The sequence below is a fragment of the Desmodus rotundus genome, chromosome 10, assembly GCF_022682495.2.
Source record: "Desmodus rotundus isolate HL8 chromosome 10, HLdesRot8A.1, whole genome shotgun sequence".
Taxonomy (NCBI): Eukaryota; Metazoa; Chordata; class Mammalia; order Chiroptera; family Phyllostomidae; genus Desmodus; species Desmodus rotundus.
In genome coordinates this window covers 24643288-24663993 of record NC_071396.1, presented here as the reverse complement: position 1 = coordinate 24663993, position 20706 = coordinate 24643288, and the positions used below count along the sequence as shown (strand labels likewise).

At 51.9% G+C, this 20706-nt stretch overlaps 1 protein-coding gene across 5 annotated transcripts in view; it reads right to left on the bottom strand.

Annotated features, from left to right (window-relative positions):
• The window catches only part of HERC2 (HECT and RLD domain containing E3 ubiquitin protein ligase 2), a 177790-nt gene that overhangs the window by 57608 nt on the left and 99476 nt on the right, over positions 1-20706 (bottom strand). For all 5 annotated transcript variants that reach the window (XM_053913371.2, XM_053913370.1, XM_053913372.1 and 2 more), the window contains 14 exons: positions 20264-20494; positions 19050-19188; positions 17627-17770; positions 15103-15245; positions 12715-12982; positions 12463-12599; positions 11576-11674; positions 9686-9854; positions 9454-9579; positions 7862-7970; positions 7607-7746; positions 3534-3724; positions 2708-2813; positions 2529-2620 (listed from right to left, as the gene is read on the bottom strand). In XM_053913371.2, coding sequence (XP_053769346.1) covers positions 2529-2620; positions 2708-2813; positions 3534-3724; positions 7607-7746; positions 7862-7970; positions 9454-9579; positions 9686-9854; positions 11576-11674; positions 12463-12599; positions 12715-12982; positions 15103-15245; positions 17627-17770; positions 19050-19188; positions 20264-20494 — 2094 coding nt within the window. The remainder of the gene's footprint in view (positions 1-2528; positions 2621-2707; positions 2814-3533; positions 3725-7606; positions 7747-7861; positions 7971-9453; positions 9580-9685; positions 9855-11575; positions 11675-12462; positions 12600-12714; positions 12983-15102; positions 15246-17626; positions 17771-19049; positions 19189-20263; positions 20495-20706) is intronic.

Sequence of the window (20706 nt, the reverse complement as noted above, 5' to 3'; positions counted from 1 at the left end):
CCCATGCACGCACGGGACACACACGCTGCCGATGACTTCTCCTCGGGACCTGCTCAGACCCCACAGTCTATCTATGACATCACCGGAAGCACTGCTTGACCAAACCATCGGGATGTGCAATACAAACCGAGAAATGAGGAATTCTACAGGAGGAAAAGACCCAGTCTCTTCCTTCCCTCAGCAAGGGAAAAGCAAGAGAATTGAGAGTTAAACGAAGTGCAAAGTGCAGGGACTGTTGGAATCACGATTCCCACAAACGGACCGCTAACGGGCATGAATGAGACACCTGGGAAACGGCAACACTGACGGGGAAACAGATGACGCTAGTGGCTGTTGGGTGTGCCTACGGCAAGGTGGCCACACTGCTAGGTCCTTATGAGAGAGGGACGCTAGAGCACACACTATTGAAACAAGGTCACTTTGGGGACTTGCTTCTAAAGAGTCCAGAAGGAAAAACACGGGGGGAGTGGACAGATGGAGGGAGATAGTGAAACGTGATTTGCAAAAACGTTGATAACTGTTGAAGCTGGCTTTGGGTTCATGGGGAATTCGGTATACCTTCCCTTTCTGGTTGTGGTAGGAAATCCCCATAACAAGCTATTTTTCTAGGGAAGGCAATGCTACAACATCTGGTAGCTTCACAGGAATGGTAATATTCTGTTTCGGTTTTTATAGTCCTCGCCTAAGGATATGTTTTTATTGATTTGAGAGAGAGAGGAAGGCAGGGGGCCGGGGGAGAGAGAGAGAGAAAGAGAGAGCAACAACACTAATGTGAGAGAGAAACATCAATTGGTTGCCTCCTGAGTGTGCCCTGACCACAGATTGAACCCACAACCTTGCGGTGCACAGGACAACGCGCCAACCCACTGAGCCGCCTGGCCAGGGCTATTCCGGTTCTCGAGTGGCTTACAGGGATGAGGAGTGGGTTACAAGCTTTCTGATTGTTCAAGGTTCTTCATACATCTCATATACGTGATATGCATTATTCTATATTCAGCAAATGTTCTATAATAAATTACTGTAGGAAAATTGATTGGATTGAAGTTAACGCATCTCTTATGAATAATAATCTCAGTTTATTGATTTAATGAACTCTGTAGTTGTTGATTTCCTTAAATACGAAAATATTCAGGACTATAATTAATATATTAGACAAGTAGTGTTTAGTTACCTAGCATCCATAAAACAATAAACTAAAATTCAATATCTCTTTCCAGAAAAACTCAGTATTATCGTTCATTTTAATAATTTGCCAGTGCACTCATTTATTAACACCACTGGTATTAATTAATCAAAGAGCATATCACAACATGGCTCAACGACATTCAGGAATGACTGGCGCCCCCCAATTCTATTTGCTGACGACTAAAAGAAAATACACAAAAACAGTAAGCCTCCCGGTGACATAAGGCTGGACCACCAAACCTGGGGCCCCGGGAAAGGAGCTGGCATACCCCCATAGACTCCAGAGGCACGTTACCAACCTCTCACCCTTGAACAAATTAACCTGCGGCTGTGGATCAGCTTCTTTGATGTTAACATACCTTGTCTACCTTTATTTGCACAGACCAAAAGTAAAAATAATAATGAGTGGTAGTCCTGGCTGGTGTGGCTCAGTGGATTGAGCACCAGCCTGTGAACCAAAGGGTCACCGGTTTGTTTCCCAGTCAGGGCACATGCCTGGGTTGTGGGCCAGGTCCCTAGTAGGGGGCGCTCGACAGGCAACCACACATTGATGTTTCTCTCCCTGTGTCTCCTTCCCTTCCCCGCGTCTAAAAATAAATAAATAAAATCTTTAAAAAACAATGATGAATGATAAACTTCATTTACTCGTTTAAAAATAAACTCACTGAATATTAGATAAATAAAAAGCCAGTTCCTTGATATCTTTATCCAGTACCATTTTACCAAGTAGCGTCCTCACGAGACAATGATATCGGCAGTACAAAAAGCCGTCTTCATTTGTATCACTGTAAACGCATCTATCACCATGACGCTGACACCGTGTGGACAGATGCGTGAGGCGGCCTCACTGCTCTGCGACACGGGGCACTGTTTAAAAGAACCTTCATCGAGCGTCCCCGACAGAGTTTTCGAGAGATACCATACACTTGGATGTGTTTGGAAAATCACCTTCTTAGTCATCCAAACCAATCCACAGCTCAGCACCTCACGACAAGTCCAGCACTTGAGGCCAGGAGGTGCGCACACAAAAAAGCAGCTTCGATGTGGTGTGCAGTGCAGGAAACCATCGTGCACAGACAGACGCTGTGCCCAGTGCGCAGAGCGGCCCATCTGCCGCCTCGCGACTCAGCCAGGCGCCCTGCGGCCACCTCTTACCAGAGGGAGGGTGTAAGTTACCCGCTTCCCTTTCGAGCTGAGCTCATAAACAGTGGTGTGCATGCCAAAGTTTAAAATAAATATAATTCAAAGCAGTGGGGGCTCCATATCCATACGGAAATGGTCAAAAAGGCCACCTCGTCGTGGTCTGCAAACTGTCACCATGGGGCACCACCGTACCTACTTACCTCTGCACAGTCACTCAGAAGGGGCACTGTGGTGTCCGTGGAATTGATATTGATTGTCTTTAGTTCGATTAGGTTATTCAGGGAATTCCCACCTAGAAGGGAAGGGGGCGGAGAGGGGATCAGCCCGGCAGGTTTTGTTGTATGACAGACGAGGGTCTCTGAATGAACGAACGCACTACCTGACACCACGACCAGGGAAGGCATGTAGCTGCTGTCCGCAGGGTCGACAGTCATTTTCAGTCGGTGAACAAGAACGTCGGGGAAAATCTCCAAACGGATCCAATGCTTAAAGAAAAGAACTCTCAGTAAATTTTCAGCTGCTAAAATAGTATCACGGAATCCCTGGCTGCTGTGGCTCAGTGGATGGAGCATTGGCCTGGGAACCAAAGGGTCACCGGTTTGATTCCCAGTCAGGGCACATGTCTGGGTTGTGGGCCAGATCCCCAGTCGGGGGTGCACGAGAGGCAACCACACATTGCTTTCTCCCTTCCTTCTCCTCTCTCTAAAAGAAATAGTATCACTGAAACCTGAATCCTTAAGTCTGTGAATACATCACTGGCATCGAACAGCGGGCATGGGGGACCACATGGTGGAGAGAAAGCCCCTCACCCTGTGTCTGACCTGCATGTCCAGAGGATATTACCCGCATGTAAGCGCAAATCCAGTAACATCCCAAAGGTCAGCTAGGACATATGAGAGACACTTCTAACCAGAGCGAATCCGAACCCTATTCTGCCCTCTATTAATGGGTCAGTGAGATAAAATCTGTCACCTGTACTGTTTAAAATCTCTGACAATAAAAACTGGATGGCACAGTTAAAGTAATTATAAGCTGAAGTACAAAATGAGTACGGACAGGTGCCAATACAGCCTAACCGAGTAGGTTTCCAACGTTCACCTGCAGCTCCGAGAGGTGAGACCATGCAGGCAAGGGAGGGTGGAGGGCCGACAGGTGAGGGGAAGGTGGGGAGTGAGGGAGGGCGGAGGGCCCGGCGCGCACGCTACCTTCCCCTGCGAGCCGGACGACTGCCAGCAGGGCTCGCTGCCGTCGATGAGCCGCGAGGCCTGGTTCACGGAGGACGACACGGTGAGGGACTTCACCATACGGGACCAGCTGTCCAGCAGCGTGCCGGGTGGACAGCTGTGACACCGCTTCAGCTGCCTCCCGGACCGGCCGCAGAATATGGCAGACTGCCCTGTTCGCGGTGACCAAACAGTGTTAATACGGCGGGGCGGAGCCCACACAACCAAGAAATCAAGAGCTTCACACAGCGATGAGCTTCCTAACCCAGGCGAGACACACTCCAGCCCTCAGGAGATGAAGCTCACACACTGCTGTGGTTTCTGCCACGTGACCCTCCGGGCAGCACCCAGTGGCACACTCCCAGGGGGAGGCGACACTCAGTTGGGGGCGAGTCCAGTCACAGGGGAACACTCCTATTAACAATGCTTTCACACGTGCAAAGCACAGACGTGCAAAGGGTTTCTTCCTCCACTGAGGGGGAAACTGAAGACTCCTCCCACTGAGGAAGGCTGGGAGAGGCGAAGCCTGGAAGAGGAATGAATCTCAAAAGCATCAGTTACTGAGGTGGCCGAGGATAACAGGGCAGGGACCTGACGGTATGAGGGAGGCTGAGGTGGGAGAAGGGATAGGGTGGGGGTGCAGTGTGAATGACAGGCTGCTTTCCCTGGGGCATGTGTCACTTCGTAAGGAGAGCCCACGGGCACTTTCGACTTTCCACGGGCTTGTAGGGGGGTATGGGGGGAGGCCAAGAGCTGGAGTCCAGAGCCCACCAACCAGAGGAGGGGATGACCGCAGGAAACCCACACTTTGGGTTGAGATCCCAACAGGAAGAAGCCCAAGAGGAAGGGCAGACTACGCACACAGGGCTGTTTGATTGTTTCTACAAATTTCGGCTCCACGTGACACCACACCGTGCATGCGATGGGACGGAGAAGAACCCAGAGAGTCACCTACCCCAGTAACCGGAACGGCCGACCCTCCCCCCAATCTCTGGAGCGATCTCTTAGGCCTCAAACTGACTCCAGAAACAATTTTGAAATATAATGTCCAGTACACAACGGCATGGGAGGAGGCTGAAGACCAAGACTGAAAAGCACCAGAAATAACAGACAACAGAACAGACCCACAGGGGCTCCGTAGAGTAGAGTTACGAGACGCATATTTTAAAATAACTCCACTTTCTATCTATGTTCAAAGAAGTAAAACACTGAATATTTCAGCAGAGAATCAGAAACTATTTAAAAAAAAAAAAACAGAAAGACTAGAAGTGTTCCACTAATCAAATGAAGAACTCACTGAATAGGTTTACTAGCAGGCTAGACTCACGTGAAAAGACAATGAGTGAAAACTATCCAGAATAAAGAATGGAGGAGCGAAAGTTTAGAGAACATAAATGGGAAGGTGAGAGGCTTACAGCAGAGAGAGACGGTCTAGCACAGGTGTGATAAGTAAGATTCGTGTTAATTCATAAGTCCGACTGCGGGAATCCGTTTGCAAAGCACCCATGTACTCAATTACCGCGCTGAACTCCTTAGCCTCACACGACGTTACAGGGCAATGAGACTGCCCTAAGGTGGGAAGGAAAAGAAATAAAAAACAAAATAAATAAATAAAAAGTCTCATGGACCCAAAGATACAATGTTACAGAGCACACCTCTACGCACACGTAACACGCGCATCAGAGAAACATGAAAGACTATCGCGGACGCAGCGCGATGGGCGGTGCCGAGACTGACGGGCGTGGACGGGCGGCGGCCACCCTCTCTGACGGCTTCCGCAGAAATAAGTGACCTGAGTGACAATGGAACAGTGTGCATAAAGTGCTAGCAGACACTTCACTGCACAATAGTTTTCAAAAACGAAGGAGAAATAAAGAAATTTTCAGAAACGTATGAGCAGAATTCATAACCACAGAAAAGCAAAGTATGAAGGGCCATTCTTCAGGTGGCTGGAAAATGATAATAGATGGAAAGGGAAAGATGCAGGAAGGAACAGAAAAATTACAGTGTTAAGTATGTGAAAAAACCTAAACAAATATGCAATAAATACTAGTATGTTTCACATAGTTAAAAACGTATACATAAGCCCTGACCAATGAGGCTCTGTGGGTTGGGTGCCGTCCCACAAAGCGAAAGGTTGCGAGTTTGATTCCTGGTCAGGGCACATGCCTGGCTGCAGGTTCAGTCCCTGATCGGGGTGCATACGAGAGACAACCAATCAATGTTTCTCTCCCTCTTTTTCTCTCTCTCTCTCTCTCTAAAAAATAAATAAATAAAATCTTTTAAAAAAATGTGTATGTGTAAAATTTTAAAACATGATAATTTAAATCAGAATAAGGGCAAAGTTAAAAGGATCTAAGGTCCTTGCTTAGGACGAGGGGAAAATATTAAATAATAGATTTTAATAAGACAAAGAAGAGTGTTATAATGAAAACTGTCATCGGTCCAAAGATGGAGTGGAGAAAAGGGACCAGGAAATGAGAGGACACGTAAAAACACTGAGAAGCTGTTCAATATAAATAAAAACATCAGCAATTGCCTTAAATGTAAATACCTAAATGATCCAAATAATGGACAAAAATCGTCACATAGAAATTTTTAAAAACTGTTCACAATGTATAAGAAATATAGCTACCCCTGCCTGGTGTGGCTCAGTGGATTGGGTGCCAGCCTGCGAACCAAAGGGTCAATGGTTCGATTCCCAGGCAGAGCACATGCCTGGGTTGCTGGCCAGGTCCCTAGTAGGGGGCGCACGCCAGGCAACAACACATGGATGTTTCTCTCCCTCTCTTTCTCCCTCCCTTTCCCTCTCTCTAAAAATAAATAAATAAAATATTTTAAAAAGAAAAGAAAACCTCAAATCAAAACCACCAATTAGGATGGCTGTAACTGAAAAGAAAGGAAAATAAATGTTGTTGAGGCCGTGGGGGAAGCGGAAGCCCCTCCACGCCCGTGGCAAGAGCAAATGGTGCAGTGCTGGGGAGAGCCTCTGGCAGCTCCTCCGACAGAGAACCGCACGTGGCCCTGCAGGTCCGCCCTAGCGCTGAGAGCAGGGACTCCCAGTCGGTACAGAATGCACACACATCCTCCCCAACAGCGACCATGGCCGTGAAAACACACAACGAACGAAACGCGGTGTATACACATGATGGAATGTAACGTAAGTATTAAAAAGAAGTGGATTTCTGACACGTGCTGCAATATGGAGGAGCGCTGGAAACAGAACGTGAAGTATTTCAGGCTGGTCACAGAGACAAATGTGGGGCGGTTTCACCTAAGACACAGGCAGCAAGGACAATCTCTGGAGCGATCTCTTAGGCCTCAAACTGACTCCAGAAACAATTTTGAAATATAATGTGAATATATTTCAAAGGCCCGGCGCCTTGTTTCTCCCTGGTGGAAACAGCGAGCTCTCGCTTCACTGTTAAGGAGTGGTTACATTTATCCAGTCCTAAAGTGACATCCGGCACTTTGAAGGCAACCGTGAGGCTGATGTAGCCCCCGTTGAAAATGAGTTTGACACCCACCCCTGACTTCAGGGATACCTAGAGGTATCAAATTCAGAGACGGAAAGCAGATTAGAAGTTGCCAGGGGCTGGGGGAGGACATGAGGGGCCTTTTTGCTCAACGGCTACAGAGTTTCTGTCTGGAATGATGAAAACGTTTTGGAAATAGTGGTGACAGTGGTGTACTGGTCCCTGAATTATACCCTGAAAAATGATTAAAACGGCAAAGCCTATGTTGTATAAATTCTGCCACGATAAAAAAAATATATAGTAAAAGACACACAAGGAAAAAGACTTGCTCTCCATCTATCCGAGTCCACGCCCACACAATAAACCATGTTATTAGCTACTTGAGGTCTTTTCAATGTTCTTTATGGAGAGACAAGCAAGCAATTTCCGTGGCCCCTCATCGCTGAAAAAGAGCCAGTCACCAAGCGGGTAGGATCCTCTTCCCTGCTTCTCGCTCATAAATGTGAACTTCAGAGAGCAAAGTCACCCCCTCGCTGTCACAACAGCGATGTCATGGAGAACACAACCGTTCCACCATACCTGGTTCGTTTATTCTGCCAAACGTATGCCTGGCGTTGTGCTTTCTGGTCTTGAAGCACGTTTCACAGAAATCGAAGTCATCACAGTTCCGGCACTTGAACCTGGGCCCGTTAATGGGGAACATCTGACAGCCGTCGCACCTGTGTGGACAACAGCCGTGAGATACTAAGAAAAAGAGGAGCCGCTCATTACACTTCATTCCAAAGAAGGCCACTCCTCCCAAGCAAACCCAGCAACAGACAAATACAGACTCACGTGACCCCGGGGTGGACGCTGGGCACCAGCTCCATCTCAGACAAGAGCCCCGTCCAGTGGGACTGCTGAGGGAAGTCGACGATGACGTCTTTCCCGTTGGCACTGAAAGCTGGGACAGAGCAGAACCTCCTGAGATCTGTGTCACCAGTAAGAACGTAAAATACAATTTGAACAATACCTCCCCGTGTGACCTGCATGTGTCACAAGGAATGTTTCGGTCTTAGAGAGACTCACAGAGGTGCTAGCCTCTGACCTCGAGGATTAGCTTCAAACTCAGGAAGGATGGGTCACGGGGTGTGGTGGGGGACAACTTGGGCCAGGAGTGACAACTGTGGAGGCCCGCCCATCGGTACATGCAGGCTCATTAGACTCCATTCTCTACTTTCGGATGTTTCAAATTTTCCACAGTAAGGTTGGCTGGTTTGTAATCACGCCACATCAGTTACCGTTCAGTACTTCCCGGAATGCCAATCACGTTAATAACGTGGAAACATTTCTCGCCCTCCGATGAGAGAACGATGCTACTCCAAGCAGTTTCCTCTAAGCCAAGTTCTTATTTTTACAATTTATCTTTGCTTTGACTTGTAAAGCTTTTAATAATCTCCTAAGAAAAATGTTAAGCCCAAGTGAAATGCTCAGTAAAGCCACTTGTTCTTGTGAAGCAGAGAAACGCCGTCCCCCAGGCAGCCCCTCCGCCACCGGCTGCCATCCCCAGCCGCAGCTGTGAGACAGCAGGGACTTTTCCACGAGGCCGGAACAAAACAGAACAAGGTGGGATCTCTTTATGACCCTGCGTGAGTTTAAAGATAAACTTACAGCGCACGCATGTTTAATTCCTTCCCAGGCAACGGTTAACACCGACACAGCGCACCTATGAAAGTACGCCACTTGTTTGACCTACAGGCTGAACGTCGTGTTAAATATGAAGTGAGGAGAAGTTTGTGTTTCCAGCTTCCTAACTCCCATCATTTGCACATTTCCGTTAGGTTTTAGTCCTGAATTTTCATAAAGCATGGAGGGAAAGAGAAAAATGGTCCCGGACAGAGGGAGCTGGCTCACACGCAGGCCACCAGGCGGAGCACGGGTACAACACTATCGGACGAGGCCCCCTGGGACTGATGGAGGAGAGAACAAACCCGCCCTCAGGCCTGTCTGCTGCAGTCCCGGTCCGTCCAAACCCGGAACAACCAGGCATCCTGGCTGGAATGAATGACGGCCTCCTTCTGCCAATCCTAATTTCTTCCTGGCTGCATTCTTCCAAAATGTTTATTAAGATACCCATCCCTAGAGTTAGCCCACTTCCTCGAACTCTCCCCAAAACACCCAGCACACACCCCATTAGCCCTTTGTGATGCCACTTATGGAGACGCCCCAGTTTCCAGGGTGCGCATCCTCCCAAGATGCAATGCGTTAGTGCCCCTGACCTGCAACTACAGGTGTGCTCCCACCTGGAGCCAAAGAACACTATTTATTTATCAGGAGGCATTCTTCACACTGGCTTTTCCTGCCCTTAGTAAAAAAAAAAATTTTTTTTTTTAGAAGCTCACATCAGTTGAGAATTGGGAGTTCTGTTGCACGGAGACATTAGTTACCTTTCACAACGCCCACGCTCTGGTGCGTCACGGACCCCCACTTGTACTTGGGGGTGGTCACCGAGGCTTTGACATGTACCTTGTCGCCAATCTTGATGTGGGAAGGAAAGCTCGGCGGGGGGTAGCCTGCGGAGACCAAAGACAAAGGCACCGCCGTTAGCACCCCAGACCTGGGCAGGTAGTCCCGAATGCGGAAAAGCCAAAGGACGAAGGCGGCAGTGGGCAGGCTCACCTGCCAGCTCCACGTGGATGTAGCGGACCCAGTACGTGCCGCCTTTGTGCTGCCAGTCGCACTGCACGTTGAGGTCGTGCAGCCCGTCCCTGTCCAGCTTGATCACTTTGCCCATGTCTCCTTCACACACCTCCTCGTACGTCCGGCAGCACCGCACCATCATCCCCACCTCAAAGTGAAATCAAGTGAAAGATGTGGCCCAGTGCATAGTGCGCATGAAGGGACCGCTGTCAGTTCTGGCGTTACTCCTGATGGGGGTTTCCTCCAGCGCGGAGGGCAAGCTCAAGCCCCTTTTGTATAAGGGGCACCAGGGCCCTTGGAGAGCCGCAGGCTCGCTGTGTGAGGCCAGAAACGCATCTGATGGGCTGGACCCACTGGGGCCAGAAAGCAAGGGGGCGCCCGAAGACACACATGCTCACTCCACAGAGCAACCTGATCAAGGGGAGCAATGACCGAGATGCAGCAAACCCAGACGAGCCAATGAAGTCACTGCAGCCATGGAGTACGAGGTTCTGGTCGCCCTCGTAAGGACCAGGGCAGCGATCTGCCATTCAGAAAATTGATGAAGCAAAAAACAAAACGCGACAAAGCGTTTATCCTGTCTTTCTTATATAAACTGTATTATCAAAAGTAACCAGAGTTGACAGGAGAGTTTTCTTCAAAGAACAGAGACCTCCGGCTAACAACTTGGAAGGGACAACAGTTAGAAAATCGCTACCCTGCAACACGCTGTGACAGTCTAGGCGAGGACACTAATGGCTGTGGAAGCGCCAAGAGGAACAACAGCAAAGGGAGACGTAGGCCCCATTCTCAATGGACGGGGCCAGCGGAGGGGCTGACGCAACCTAGCCCAGCAACACCACGGGCTGGTCCATGTGGCGCCTTTGTGCTTAAGAGGCCACCTGAGTCTGGACCCCACAGCTGTCACTCCGTATACAGGACACATAGAGGGAGGAGGAGGTGGGCTGGCGCAGCTTTAGCCACAGATAAACGGCATGAAAAAAAAAGGCAGGGAAACTGCTCTGAGTTACGAGACACATCGCCCTAATGTGAGGCATACAAGCTGGATCGTATCTGAATTGTTTTAAGTCCCATAAAAAGGTATCTTTGAGAACACTGGGAATATCTGAGCAAGCACTGGATTGAGATGGTATTAAGCAGTTAGTGTTCATTTTGGTAACAGAAATGTCACCTTAAAAATAAAATCCGCCCTGGCTGGTGTGGCTCAGTGGATTGAACACAGGCTGCAAACCAAGGGGTCACTGGTTCGATTCCCAGCCAGGGCACATGCCTGGGTTACTGGCCAGGTCCCCAGTAAGGGGCATGCAAGGGGCAACCACACACTGATGTTTCTCTCCCTCTCTTTCTCCTTCCCTTCCCCTCTCCCTAAAAATAAACAAATAAAATCAAAAAAGCAAATAAAATAAATTTTAAAAAGTAAAAAAATTTAAAAGTCCTTTCTCTATTAGCAATACATACTGACATATCTATTGGAGAAATGAGATGATTTGGGGGTTTTCTCTGGAGTGCCCTAACAGATGAAGTAGCACAAGAAAGGATTTAAGTGAAGGAAGGACTACACGAAACACATAACTAGATTTTCTAAGTTAGCAATGAGAATGACATATGCAAGCAAATACAGATTTGAAAACACATCCAATATGGGAAGCACGCGCCTCTGTGCCACGTCACTGTGGCACAGCCACCGCTTGCTCTCCGGCCCTGTCGCCCCCTCAGCCCCTGCCTTGGGCTCCTCTGTCCCCGGCCCCAGCCACAGAGACCTCCCTGCCAGGCGCTGTGCCTCCCTCTCCAGCTGCTGATGTTCTGAGAGGCAGGAACACTGGCTCACTGAGAGGCTGAGCGAGGCTCCCGCATCAGACATCGACTCACCTGAATGTTCTCCCTCACGTACACAGCATAGTCATCGTTGCTCAGGAAGTCCGCTCGTTTTTTGTAAGTCTGGCTCTCCGTTACCACAGCACCGGTAGACTGCAGAGGATGAAATAGGTTTTTTTAGGATCGTGAATCAGATAAACCTACTTAAAAAGAAAGAAGTGTGTGAAATCTCTAATATTAAGATATGAAATATTTACCATATTTTTCCATATAAATTTCTATGGATTTTTTTTGAAGCAGGGAAAAGTTTACTCATTGAGAAGGCCTACCTCAAGAAGATGAAACAACTAATTCTAAATCCATTTGAAGAGCTAAAACTCTTCATTTATGCATGTTTTTTTTTAAAGATTTTATTTATTTCTAGAGAGAGGGGAAGGGAGAAAGACAGGGTGAGAAGCATCAATGTGTGTGGTTGCCTCGCAAGCACCCCCTACTGGGAACATGGCCGGCAACCCACGCATGAGCCCTGACTGGGAATCGAACCGGTGACCTTTGCTTCACAGGCCAGCACTCAATCCATTGATCCACACCAGCCAGGGCTCAAATTTTTCATTTAAATAAGATTAATAGCAATAGCATAGTAAGCAGAAAGAGACTCAGAAGCTCAAAGTAGAGAAAATTCCTGAGGCATTTCCCAATTAATCCCAGGAAAGAATTTGCTCAGATCATTAGTAAGGTGTCATATAAAGCATGATTTTTTAACAAAGTATCTCCCAACGCCTACCCAACACCATCAGATGTTGGAATGAGGGTCTGTTTTAAAGCCAGAGTGCCCCCGTGTGCCCAGCAGGACTGCAGAGAGCCCGCTGGAGTGGACCAGAGGCACCTGGCACGGCGGACAGGTGGGCACAGGCGTGGGGGTGGCACCCGGAACCACTGACCATAGCGTAGGCCATGTCGTCGAAGTCCTCCATCACCTCCTCGTCCGAACAGTCCTCAGACCCTGTGTCTGCGTCCGAGAGGTCCGTGACCTGCGCGTCAGCGTGGTCCAGCAGCCACCCCACCAGGGCCTCCACGCCTGCGAGTGAGCACACAGAGCACACCCACAGTGGCCCCACGGCGCCCGCCTGCCCGCCAGCCGAACCTGCAGGCACACGCGTGTGCCATGCGGCACCCACGGGGAGGGCGAGTACCTGGCAAACCAGCAGCGTTCCCAGAGGTGCCCGTGAGCGACTTGAGCGCGAACTCGATGTTCCTTCTGGGGAACCCCATCTCCATGAGCTGACGCACAGTGGGTGGCGCGGGCGCTGGCGACTGCTTGCGCTTCTTGGCTCGGACGGGGCGCAGGTGCTGTGTGGGCACGGGAGTGGTGGCCTCGCTGGGGCTGCCATCCTCCGACGCCGGGCTGGACGGGTGAGTGCACTCCACAGCCAGACACTGACACACGGCCAGAGCAGCCGCCTAAGCAGAGGACAGCATCGCTGTGACACCCAGCGACCTCAGCCAGGCTAACGCGTACGCATTTGAAAGGATGGTAAAACCCGACACAGACGGCTTTCGTAGTTCAGTGCAGAGGGAAGATACGATTGCCTATTAACACTCGCCTGGCACTCACAGAGCCTGGGAATTTAGCCAGTTTTCAAAGTCCTTTAAAGAACGTTGCAGCAGCAGCCCTGAGCACTGAGCAGGATGCGAACTGAGGGCATGAAGGCAGAGTGAGGGGCCCCTCCCCCCAGAAAAAGCAGCGCCCACCACCTCCCCTGCCAAGTACCAAACTGTCTGCGAGACAGACTCCCGAGTCCTGCACCCAGTGCTGACAGATGCCAGAGCCACGACAACGCAACATCCCACACGCCCGGGATGCTACCGAAACCGTCAGGTACGCAAGGAGGCCAGACCAGGAACGGAGTGCAACCAAGAGAAACACCGCCAAGGGCAGACCAACGGGCAGCCCAGACATCAGAACTAGCAATGACGAAATTCAACCCAACTACCGAGACCTGCCTCAGAGTGTCCAGTACAAGAGGGACACGCGGGGTGGAGCGGGGGAGGCAGTCGGGGAGCTGTAAGGCACTGGAGCAAGAACCCCGTGGAAACACGAGGCCTGAAGACATAAGCCGAGGAAGTTCCTGGTGGCTTGAGGCAGACTACACCCACAAAAGCAGAGCGGTCTGACCCTGAAGACAGATGACACAGCTGACCGGGCTGATGGACCACGAGGAAAGACTGAACATAGAACCTCATGAACGTCTACCAGCTGTGCAGTGCATCGTAGACAAGAACAGGGAGTGCAGGACAGGAAAGAACGTCACCGTCAGCAGGGTCCGAACCGAGAGGGGGCAGGGGGTGCAAATGAAGCCCAAGATGCAGGCCGCCAAGCATGACCCCAGGAGCACAGAGGGGACACGCACACACGGATGCGTCTCAGTGAGAACCACAGGGAAACAGCACACGGCCCACCCACAGAATAAGAACCACGGGAGACAAACATGGAACGTGCTCTCCGGGCCAGCAGCCCTTCCCAGTCCTCAGAGGGCAGCCCCTCCCTTCTGGTTTCCTCTCCGCCTCTCTCCTGACCCCTGGGGACCCGGCGTGACTCGGGGCGCACTCTGCCTGGCACCCTCCTCCTCAATGCCCAGTGTCCTCTTCTATCTCTGCAGGTGCCTAGAGACACGGCCACGGTGAGACCATCGCTATCATTTTGAGGTTTGCAGACCTAACCAGTGGCTGGCCGGGTCACTGAACCCCTGCCCCCACCATTTCTGGCCTTTGCCCCCAGAGCTCCACCACACACTGGGGACCGCCGCCAGCTTCCCCATTGGCCACCAGAGGCAGCGGCCCTTCCCTCTGGACCCCGGCTCCCCACAGGGTCCTGGCCTCTGAGGATTTCTACCGGATGCTTTCTGCCTGCCAAACTGAGCATTGGAGCTCTTTCTTTGTTATTTCATCCAGCACTGTCTATGTATTAAGCAGCAAAAAGAGTTTTTAAACATATTGCGTTCTCCACGTCTCAGGCCTCGATGGCTGCCACCCTCAGACCAGGTCACGTGTCATCTCCTCTGGGGACACACGTCCACAGCCCCCACCCCTGAGCGGCTGGGAGTGCAGGGGTGGGCGGGGCCGGGGTTGAGGGCCCAGACCCTGGAGGAATGGAACATGTCCAAGAAAGGCTTTGGACTCAGTGGACAAATGAGCCAGTGCGACCGTCACAGGTCAAATGAGCTCCTTCCTGAGCAATATTTCCTGGGAAAAGACCCCTCCATGAATACTGACACATTTAACCCATGCTGAGTCTAATAATCTTTTTTCCAAATAATTCACAATAAGGCTAAAGTCCAACCCCTCCATTCTCTAGCTAGTATGAGGACGTTCTACGACTAAGAACCAATGTGACCCATCATTTAAAATTCACAACATATCAGGGAGGCCCCCCGAGCTCCACAGGGGCAGAGCCAACCCTGGGGCTGCACGAGGCACCGACACTGAGAAAGAATCTGTAAACAAGAAAATTCACATCTAGGGAAAAGCAACGTTCACCCAACGCTGTGCAGGGGACCGAGCGGCGGGGGACACTGCGGTACCTCGAGCTCCTGCTTGTCGAATATGGCCTTCACCGGGGACGGCTGGGTGGCCGAGGCCAGCAGCTGCTGCAGGAGGATCATTGGGGGCTGCGGCCCTTCGGGAGACATGTCCCCCAGGTCAGGGGATGCGGCTGCGCTGTCATCTGGATCGGAAAACAAAACATGCGTGACATTAACGACAATACGCTGAGCATGCTGAGTGGAGAGGATCGCTATCCCATTGCACGCTAGACAAGCCAAACCTTCAAGGCCCAGATGTCCCAAACTGGCCTCTGCAGAGCTCCCCAGCCCCTGCTTTTTTCAGCTCAGTCCTTCGTCAGGGCACCTGTCTCCTTAGAGCCGGCGCAAGACAGTGCCAGGCTCCCCTCCACCCCCACCCATCCCACATGCGTGTGTTCTCGATCTCGATCTCTCTCTCTCTCTCTCTCTCTCTCTCTCTCTCTGTGCGCACTCACCACTCAGCTGCCCATCTAGGGACACTCCACATACGTGCTTCTAGCCCTGGCTCACCCTGCCATCCCTTGTTCACAGCACAGTCAGGCGATGTCTGTCCGTCTGCCTCACACTGAGCAGCTCTGTGAGGTGGCTAATGCCCCCATCTGCCCCGGCCCCGACACCCACTGCCTGGAGCCCACTCAGCCCCTCGCAGCACTTGAGCTGGCTGTTTACTTTGGTGACACCTTCAACTAATCCTCTAACTGGAAATCTTTCCCTTGAAGGGTTAGAGAGTAAACGGTTACCATGGGCTGCCACTGACGAGGGACAGCGGCCAGGGTGTCCCCATGAAACGTGATCAAACCAGGTGGCCAGGGCACTTTGGGAGGCCCTGCCCTAGACAGCTCCATCTGGGGCCCATGCTTCCCCAGAGTGGGATGGCGACCCGACTCAGCGCCACCATGTGGGGGACCACACGGCAGCCAACCAGACTTCCAGGGCTCTGTGTCGTGACCTCCCACCGTGGTGGGCTACCTTCCGGGTCCCTGCTGCCCGACGCAGGATGAGTTTGCACCTGGGTCATCCTCACCTCCCACTCGGCACATTAAAATGAACTCACGATACCCACACCTCACACTCCATGGGATTCTCCCACTTTCTTAAAGGCACTCCTCACTGGCCTCCCTGAAACAAGCCTGAAATATCAGCCACCTTTGACTCTTCACTGCTTTTCCAGAAGTTTCTCATCTAAAAGACCGCACCATCCATGTCTCCTGGGACCTCTTTCCACTTCCCACACTTCCCCTGGGAGACACCTTCTCACCAGGCAGAGAAGCAATCCTCCCACCTCCACGACCCCCGTTACAAATACCCCTACATCTCAGCATCCAACTGGTCATCCTCAGATTCAGCCCTCCCTCGTGGGTCCCACCACAGCTTTCCACATGAGCCCGCGTCTCGCCCGGGCTCCCCGTCACATGACATCATGGGCGTCTCCAGCTTTACCCACAGTCATCCACAACCCAAGCCCCTCCCGGCCCCTCCACCGAGCAGAGACCTGGTCCCCTGCCCCAAGGGTCTGCCACACCCTTCAAAGCCCTCCCTGGCCCTGGGCCACTAGCGTCCCCAGGACATCTGTGAAACCATGCACACAAGTCTCGGGTCACTGGCCTTGGACAGAGTGGGCCGGGTTCGTGTCCTCTCCCACCCTGACCTCAGAGAGTAAGGGGCACAAACAAGAACTACCTTGTTCACATAACACTCAGCACGCTGTCTTCCCACAGACGATCAAGAAATATTTCATAGCTTCGTTTTTTCCTACTCAGAAAGCTCATTGCAGAAAACGGAAGTAGCTTTGAAAGTGTAAGGAAAGTCAGCTGAAGGTCCCTGGTCAGCGTCTCAGTGAGCAGATAAATCTACGGCCTAACCACCAACAGCGATACCCCACAACGGGCTTTGCTGTTTGTGTTTCCATGGCAATGAGCAAGTGTGCGTTTCACCACCCTGAACGGAGGCGCCAAGTTTCCCGCTATGCAGACACACCCCCCGGCAATGGCACATAGTTGTCTCCATATTAAAGACAGAACCCCGCCAACCAAGCAGCCCCAATGTGCATCTGTAAACACGTGTCTGGGCCTCAACGGGCGGGGCCTTCCCCAGGTGACTTGTGGCCAGTGGACAGAGAACAGGTGTCTGTACGCACTTCCTCCCATGCCCACTAGACAGCGGCACTGACATCGGCCCCAGGGGCAAGGAGTCCAAGCTGAGCTCTGGGCCTCGAACCAGCGCAGGGCCTTGTTGTGGTGCAGGCTCTTGCCTCAGAGGTCGGGGTGCGGCCTGAGAGTCTGCGTTTCTGGCACGCTCCTCTGCGCTGGCATCCATGCCGCTGGTGCCTGGGCCACACTTCCCAGCGCAGTGGGAGCCCTGTCCCCCTCCTCCCCACCTCAGCCCTCGGCCTTCATCCTTTAGGGCAGTGACCACGTCGGTCACAGCGCCATGTGACTCCTGGCCAGGTGCCCGCCCTTCTCGTACACTTAGGAGCCACCCCTAGCTCCTCACTATGGAGCGCCCACCTTCCTTGCCAAGGTACCTGTCTGCACGGCCACGGCCTCCTGCACGGCGGGCTGGGACAGGATCTGCCGCAGCTGGTCCTGGTGGGACAGCAGCGCACGGCCCGCCTTCAGGATGTACAGCTTCAGCTGCTGACTCCTCAGCAGGTCCAGGTCCACCTGTCCTGTGGGAGAACAGGCCTCAGCGGGAACGCATGCCCTGTACGGGCTCTGCTCCCCGAGGCAGCAATGCAGCGTAAACAACGCCCACCGTGTGGGAACTGGCTGACCAGGCCACGGGCTGTCAGGAACGGGGGACCGGTCTTCCCAGCACTAAGACTGGGGATTCAGGAAATCTCCCTCGCCTCCCCAGGCTTCCTCTCTCCTGCTCCCCACGCGACTGCCTTGGTGGGTTGGGCTGAGGATTAAATAAAAGGTCTAATACAGTTAGAAGTCTGTTAGCTATTCTCAGTAGAGTCCAATGTTTCCCAAATGGCTAAAATTTTACCCAGATACCCATGTCACAAACAAAAGACTTCCACCTTTTCAGCCAAGGCGCCACCTAGACAACCTGCCGACGGTCCCTGCCCAGAGCTGCTGCCTCATCAGGATGGCAGCCCTCCCCTCCACAGACCTGCCTCCAAGCGGAAGACAGAGCAGGGCCTGCAACCCCCAGAGCAGCAGGCAGAGGAAGTGCCCAGGGATGCAGGCGACGCAAGGAGCTGAACGCAGCCGTCACAGCGGCGTTCCCAAGCAGGACAGGCTGGAGGTCCTGGAGGCAGCATGGGGACAGGGAGGTGGGGGACGGAAGAAGCACAGGTGGCCTTCAGGCACCCAGCTTGACTCCCAGGCAGACGGGCTTGTTCACTGTGACCAGCTAAGGGGCAGGTGAGCTGAATTCTGGATGGACCACGATTCACATGCACCCACCCTCCAGCCAGCGGTGAGAACCGGAGATTCAGAGTAAAAGGCAGTCACCACTGCCAACGCCACAGCAGCAACCACAGCAGTGGGGGAAATGTGTGCGGAAACTCGAGAAAACAGGGCAGGGGGAGCCAGAGATGGGGTACCACCACAAGGATTCCCAACAGGCAGAGAACAGTCGGGGAGAAGGAGGCCCAGAGAGCACGCAGGGGCAAGGTAAGGAAAATGGAGAGGCCGGGGTCCAGACACGGGAAGCAGGAGTTTAAGCACAGGCGGGCCTAACCCACCATCCACAGGTGTGATGCAGAGCAGGTCCTACAGCGAAGGTCCCCGGAGGGTATATGGGGAGCAGGAGGGAACAGACTGCTCGCCAAACGCTCATTCAGCATACACCGGGCTGGCCACTGCCAGCACCAGGTCCCTCTCTGCTCTCCTTACGCACGCCTCTCAGCACGCCTCTCAGCACGCCCAAGGTCCCACACCCAACCGCCGCTCAGCAACGTCAGTCCGTCTAGGCCCCAACAGCGGCCACGTACTAACCTAAAAATCCCTGTTTGGGTGACTTCTTTATTTTGTGCTTCTCCAATTTGCTTCCGGCGAGGTTCACCAGCTGGGCCCAGACAGACAGCATGGGCTCTGAGAAGGGAAGGTTGGTGATGCTGAACGCCACGGCGGGCAGCTGGGGAGAGAGCAAGAACCGTCACCGCGTGGCTGGTGGCATGGACAAGTGGGGTGTTCTGGAAGTTATTGTGACCACAAGCTTAACTCCGAGAGACCTCACACAGCCAGAGTCTGATGACATCTGAGAATGATCATTTTAAAAGATGATGCTAAAGGAAAGATGTTTACATGTATAATAAATATAACCTAAATGAAGCTTTTTCTTCATTTACTTCTCAACAGTAATTATATCAGGGTGGTAGTTATATATTTATCTACTTAGGCATTTTCTATACGTTTCAAGTATACTACAACGTATATGTATTTTTAAAACAATCAAAAACTGTTTTATAGAAACACACAGTCAGAACACAACTTAGGTTTACGTGAGAATAACATAAACCGCTCCCTTTCCTGGGCAACCCTATTTCAGATTTCAGATGACAGTGGCTGCTAAAGAAGCCATATCAAGCAAAACAATTAAAAAGCATTTTCTCCATTGGTTATCTTTTTTAAAGATTTTATTTATTTCTTTTTAGAGAGGAAGAAGGGAAAGAGAAAGAGAGGGAGAGAAACATCAATGTGTGGTTGCCTGTCATGCGCCCCCTGCTGGGGACCTGGCCCCACAACCCAGGCATGTGCCCTGACTGGGAATTGAGCCAGGGACCCTTTAGTTCACAGGCCGGCACTCAATCCACTGAGCCACACCAGCCAGGGCTCTACATTGTTTTAAAGGAAACATTTTTAGGCTTTTTAAAAAGTTGAACTATTCAACAAAAAATAAACTTCAATTGCCGTTTTAAAATAACGTACAGGCTCATGGCGCCTGCTAAGTTACTGCGGCCCCCTCCCGTCTTTTGAGGCTAAAACGAGGCGTGAACTACTAATGTTCATAATAACCCTGTGAGCCAGGCCCTACTCATCTGGAGCGCACAGCCCAAACCAGAGAGAAAGGCAGGCAGCTTTCCTGAGGTTGGAAAGCCCCCGGAGGGCAGACGTGAAGCACAACAAGCCCTGGCACCGACGTGAGAGCCCAGTTCCGGTACTAAACCCCTCTGCCTGACTGCCTGGGGAACCGAGCACAGGCCACCTACCGGCTTCAGCTGGCTCAGCGGGCAGACGCGGCACGCCCGCATGTCCGAGAACTGCACGGTGATCCTGCCCTTTGGGGTGATGCGCGTCACGGTGCCTTCCCCAAATTCCTCGTGCGTGACCTGGCCCCCCAGTCTCAGGCGGCCATCGATGCCCCCGATGACAGCCAGGACAGCCATGAGGCCCCCCACCTCGGGGCTCTCGGGATCCAGGGGGCAGTCCTCCAGCAGGGCCTGAGGAGGACAGACAGCGCAGGTGAGGACAGACGGGAGCCGCGGAGCTGCCCACATCCTACCATTTACAGATGGGCCAGATTCACTTTTATACCCGTGTCTTTAATATTTATTGCCGGTAACAAGTACTTTAAAACGTATCTCTGAAGAAAACACGCAGCATTTGAAAAGATAACCCGTAAGTTAAAGTAACGTTCTGCAGATGCCAGCGA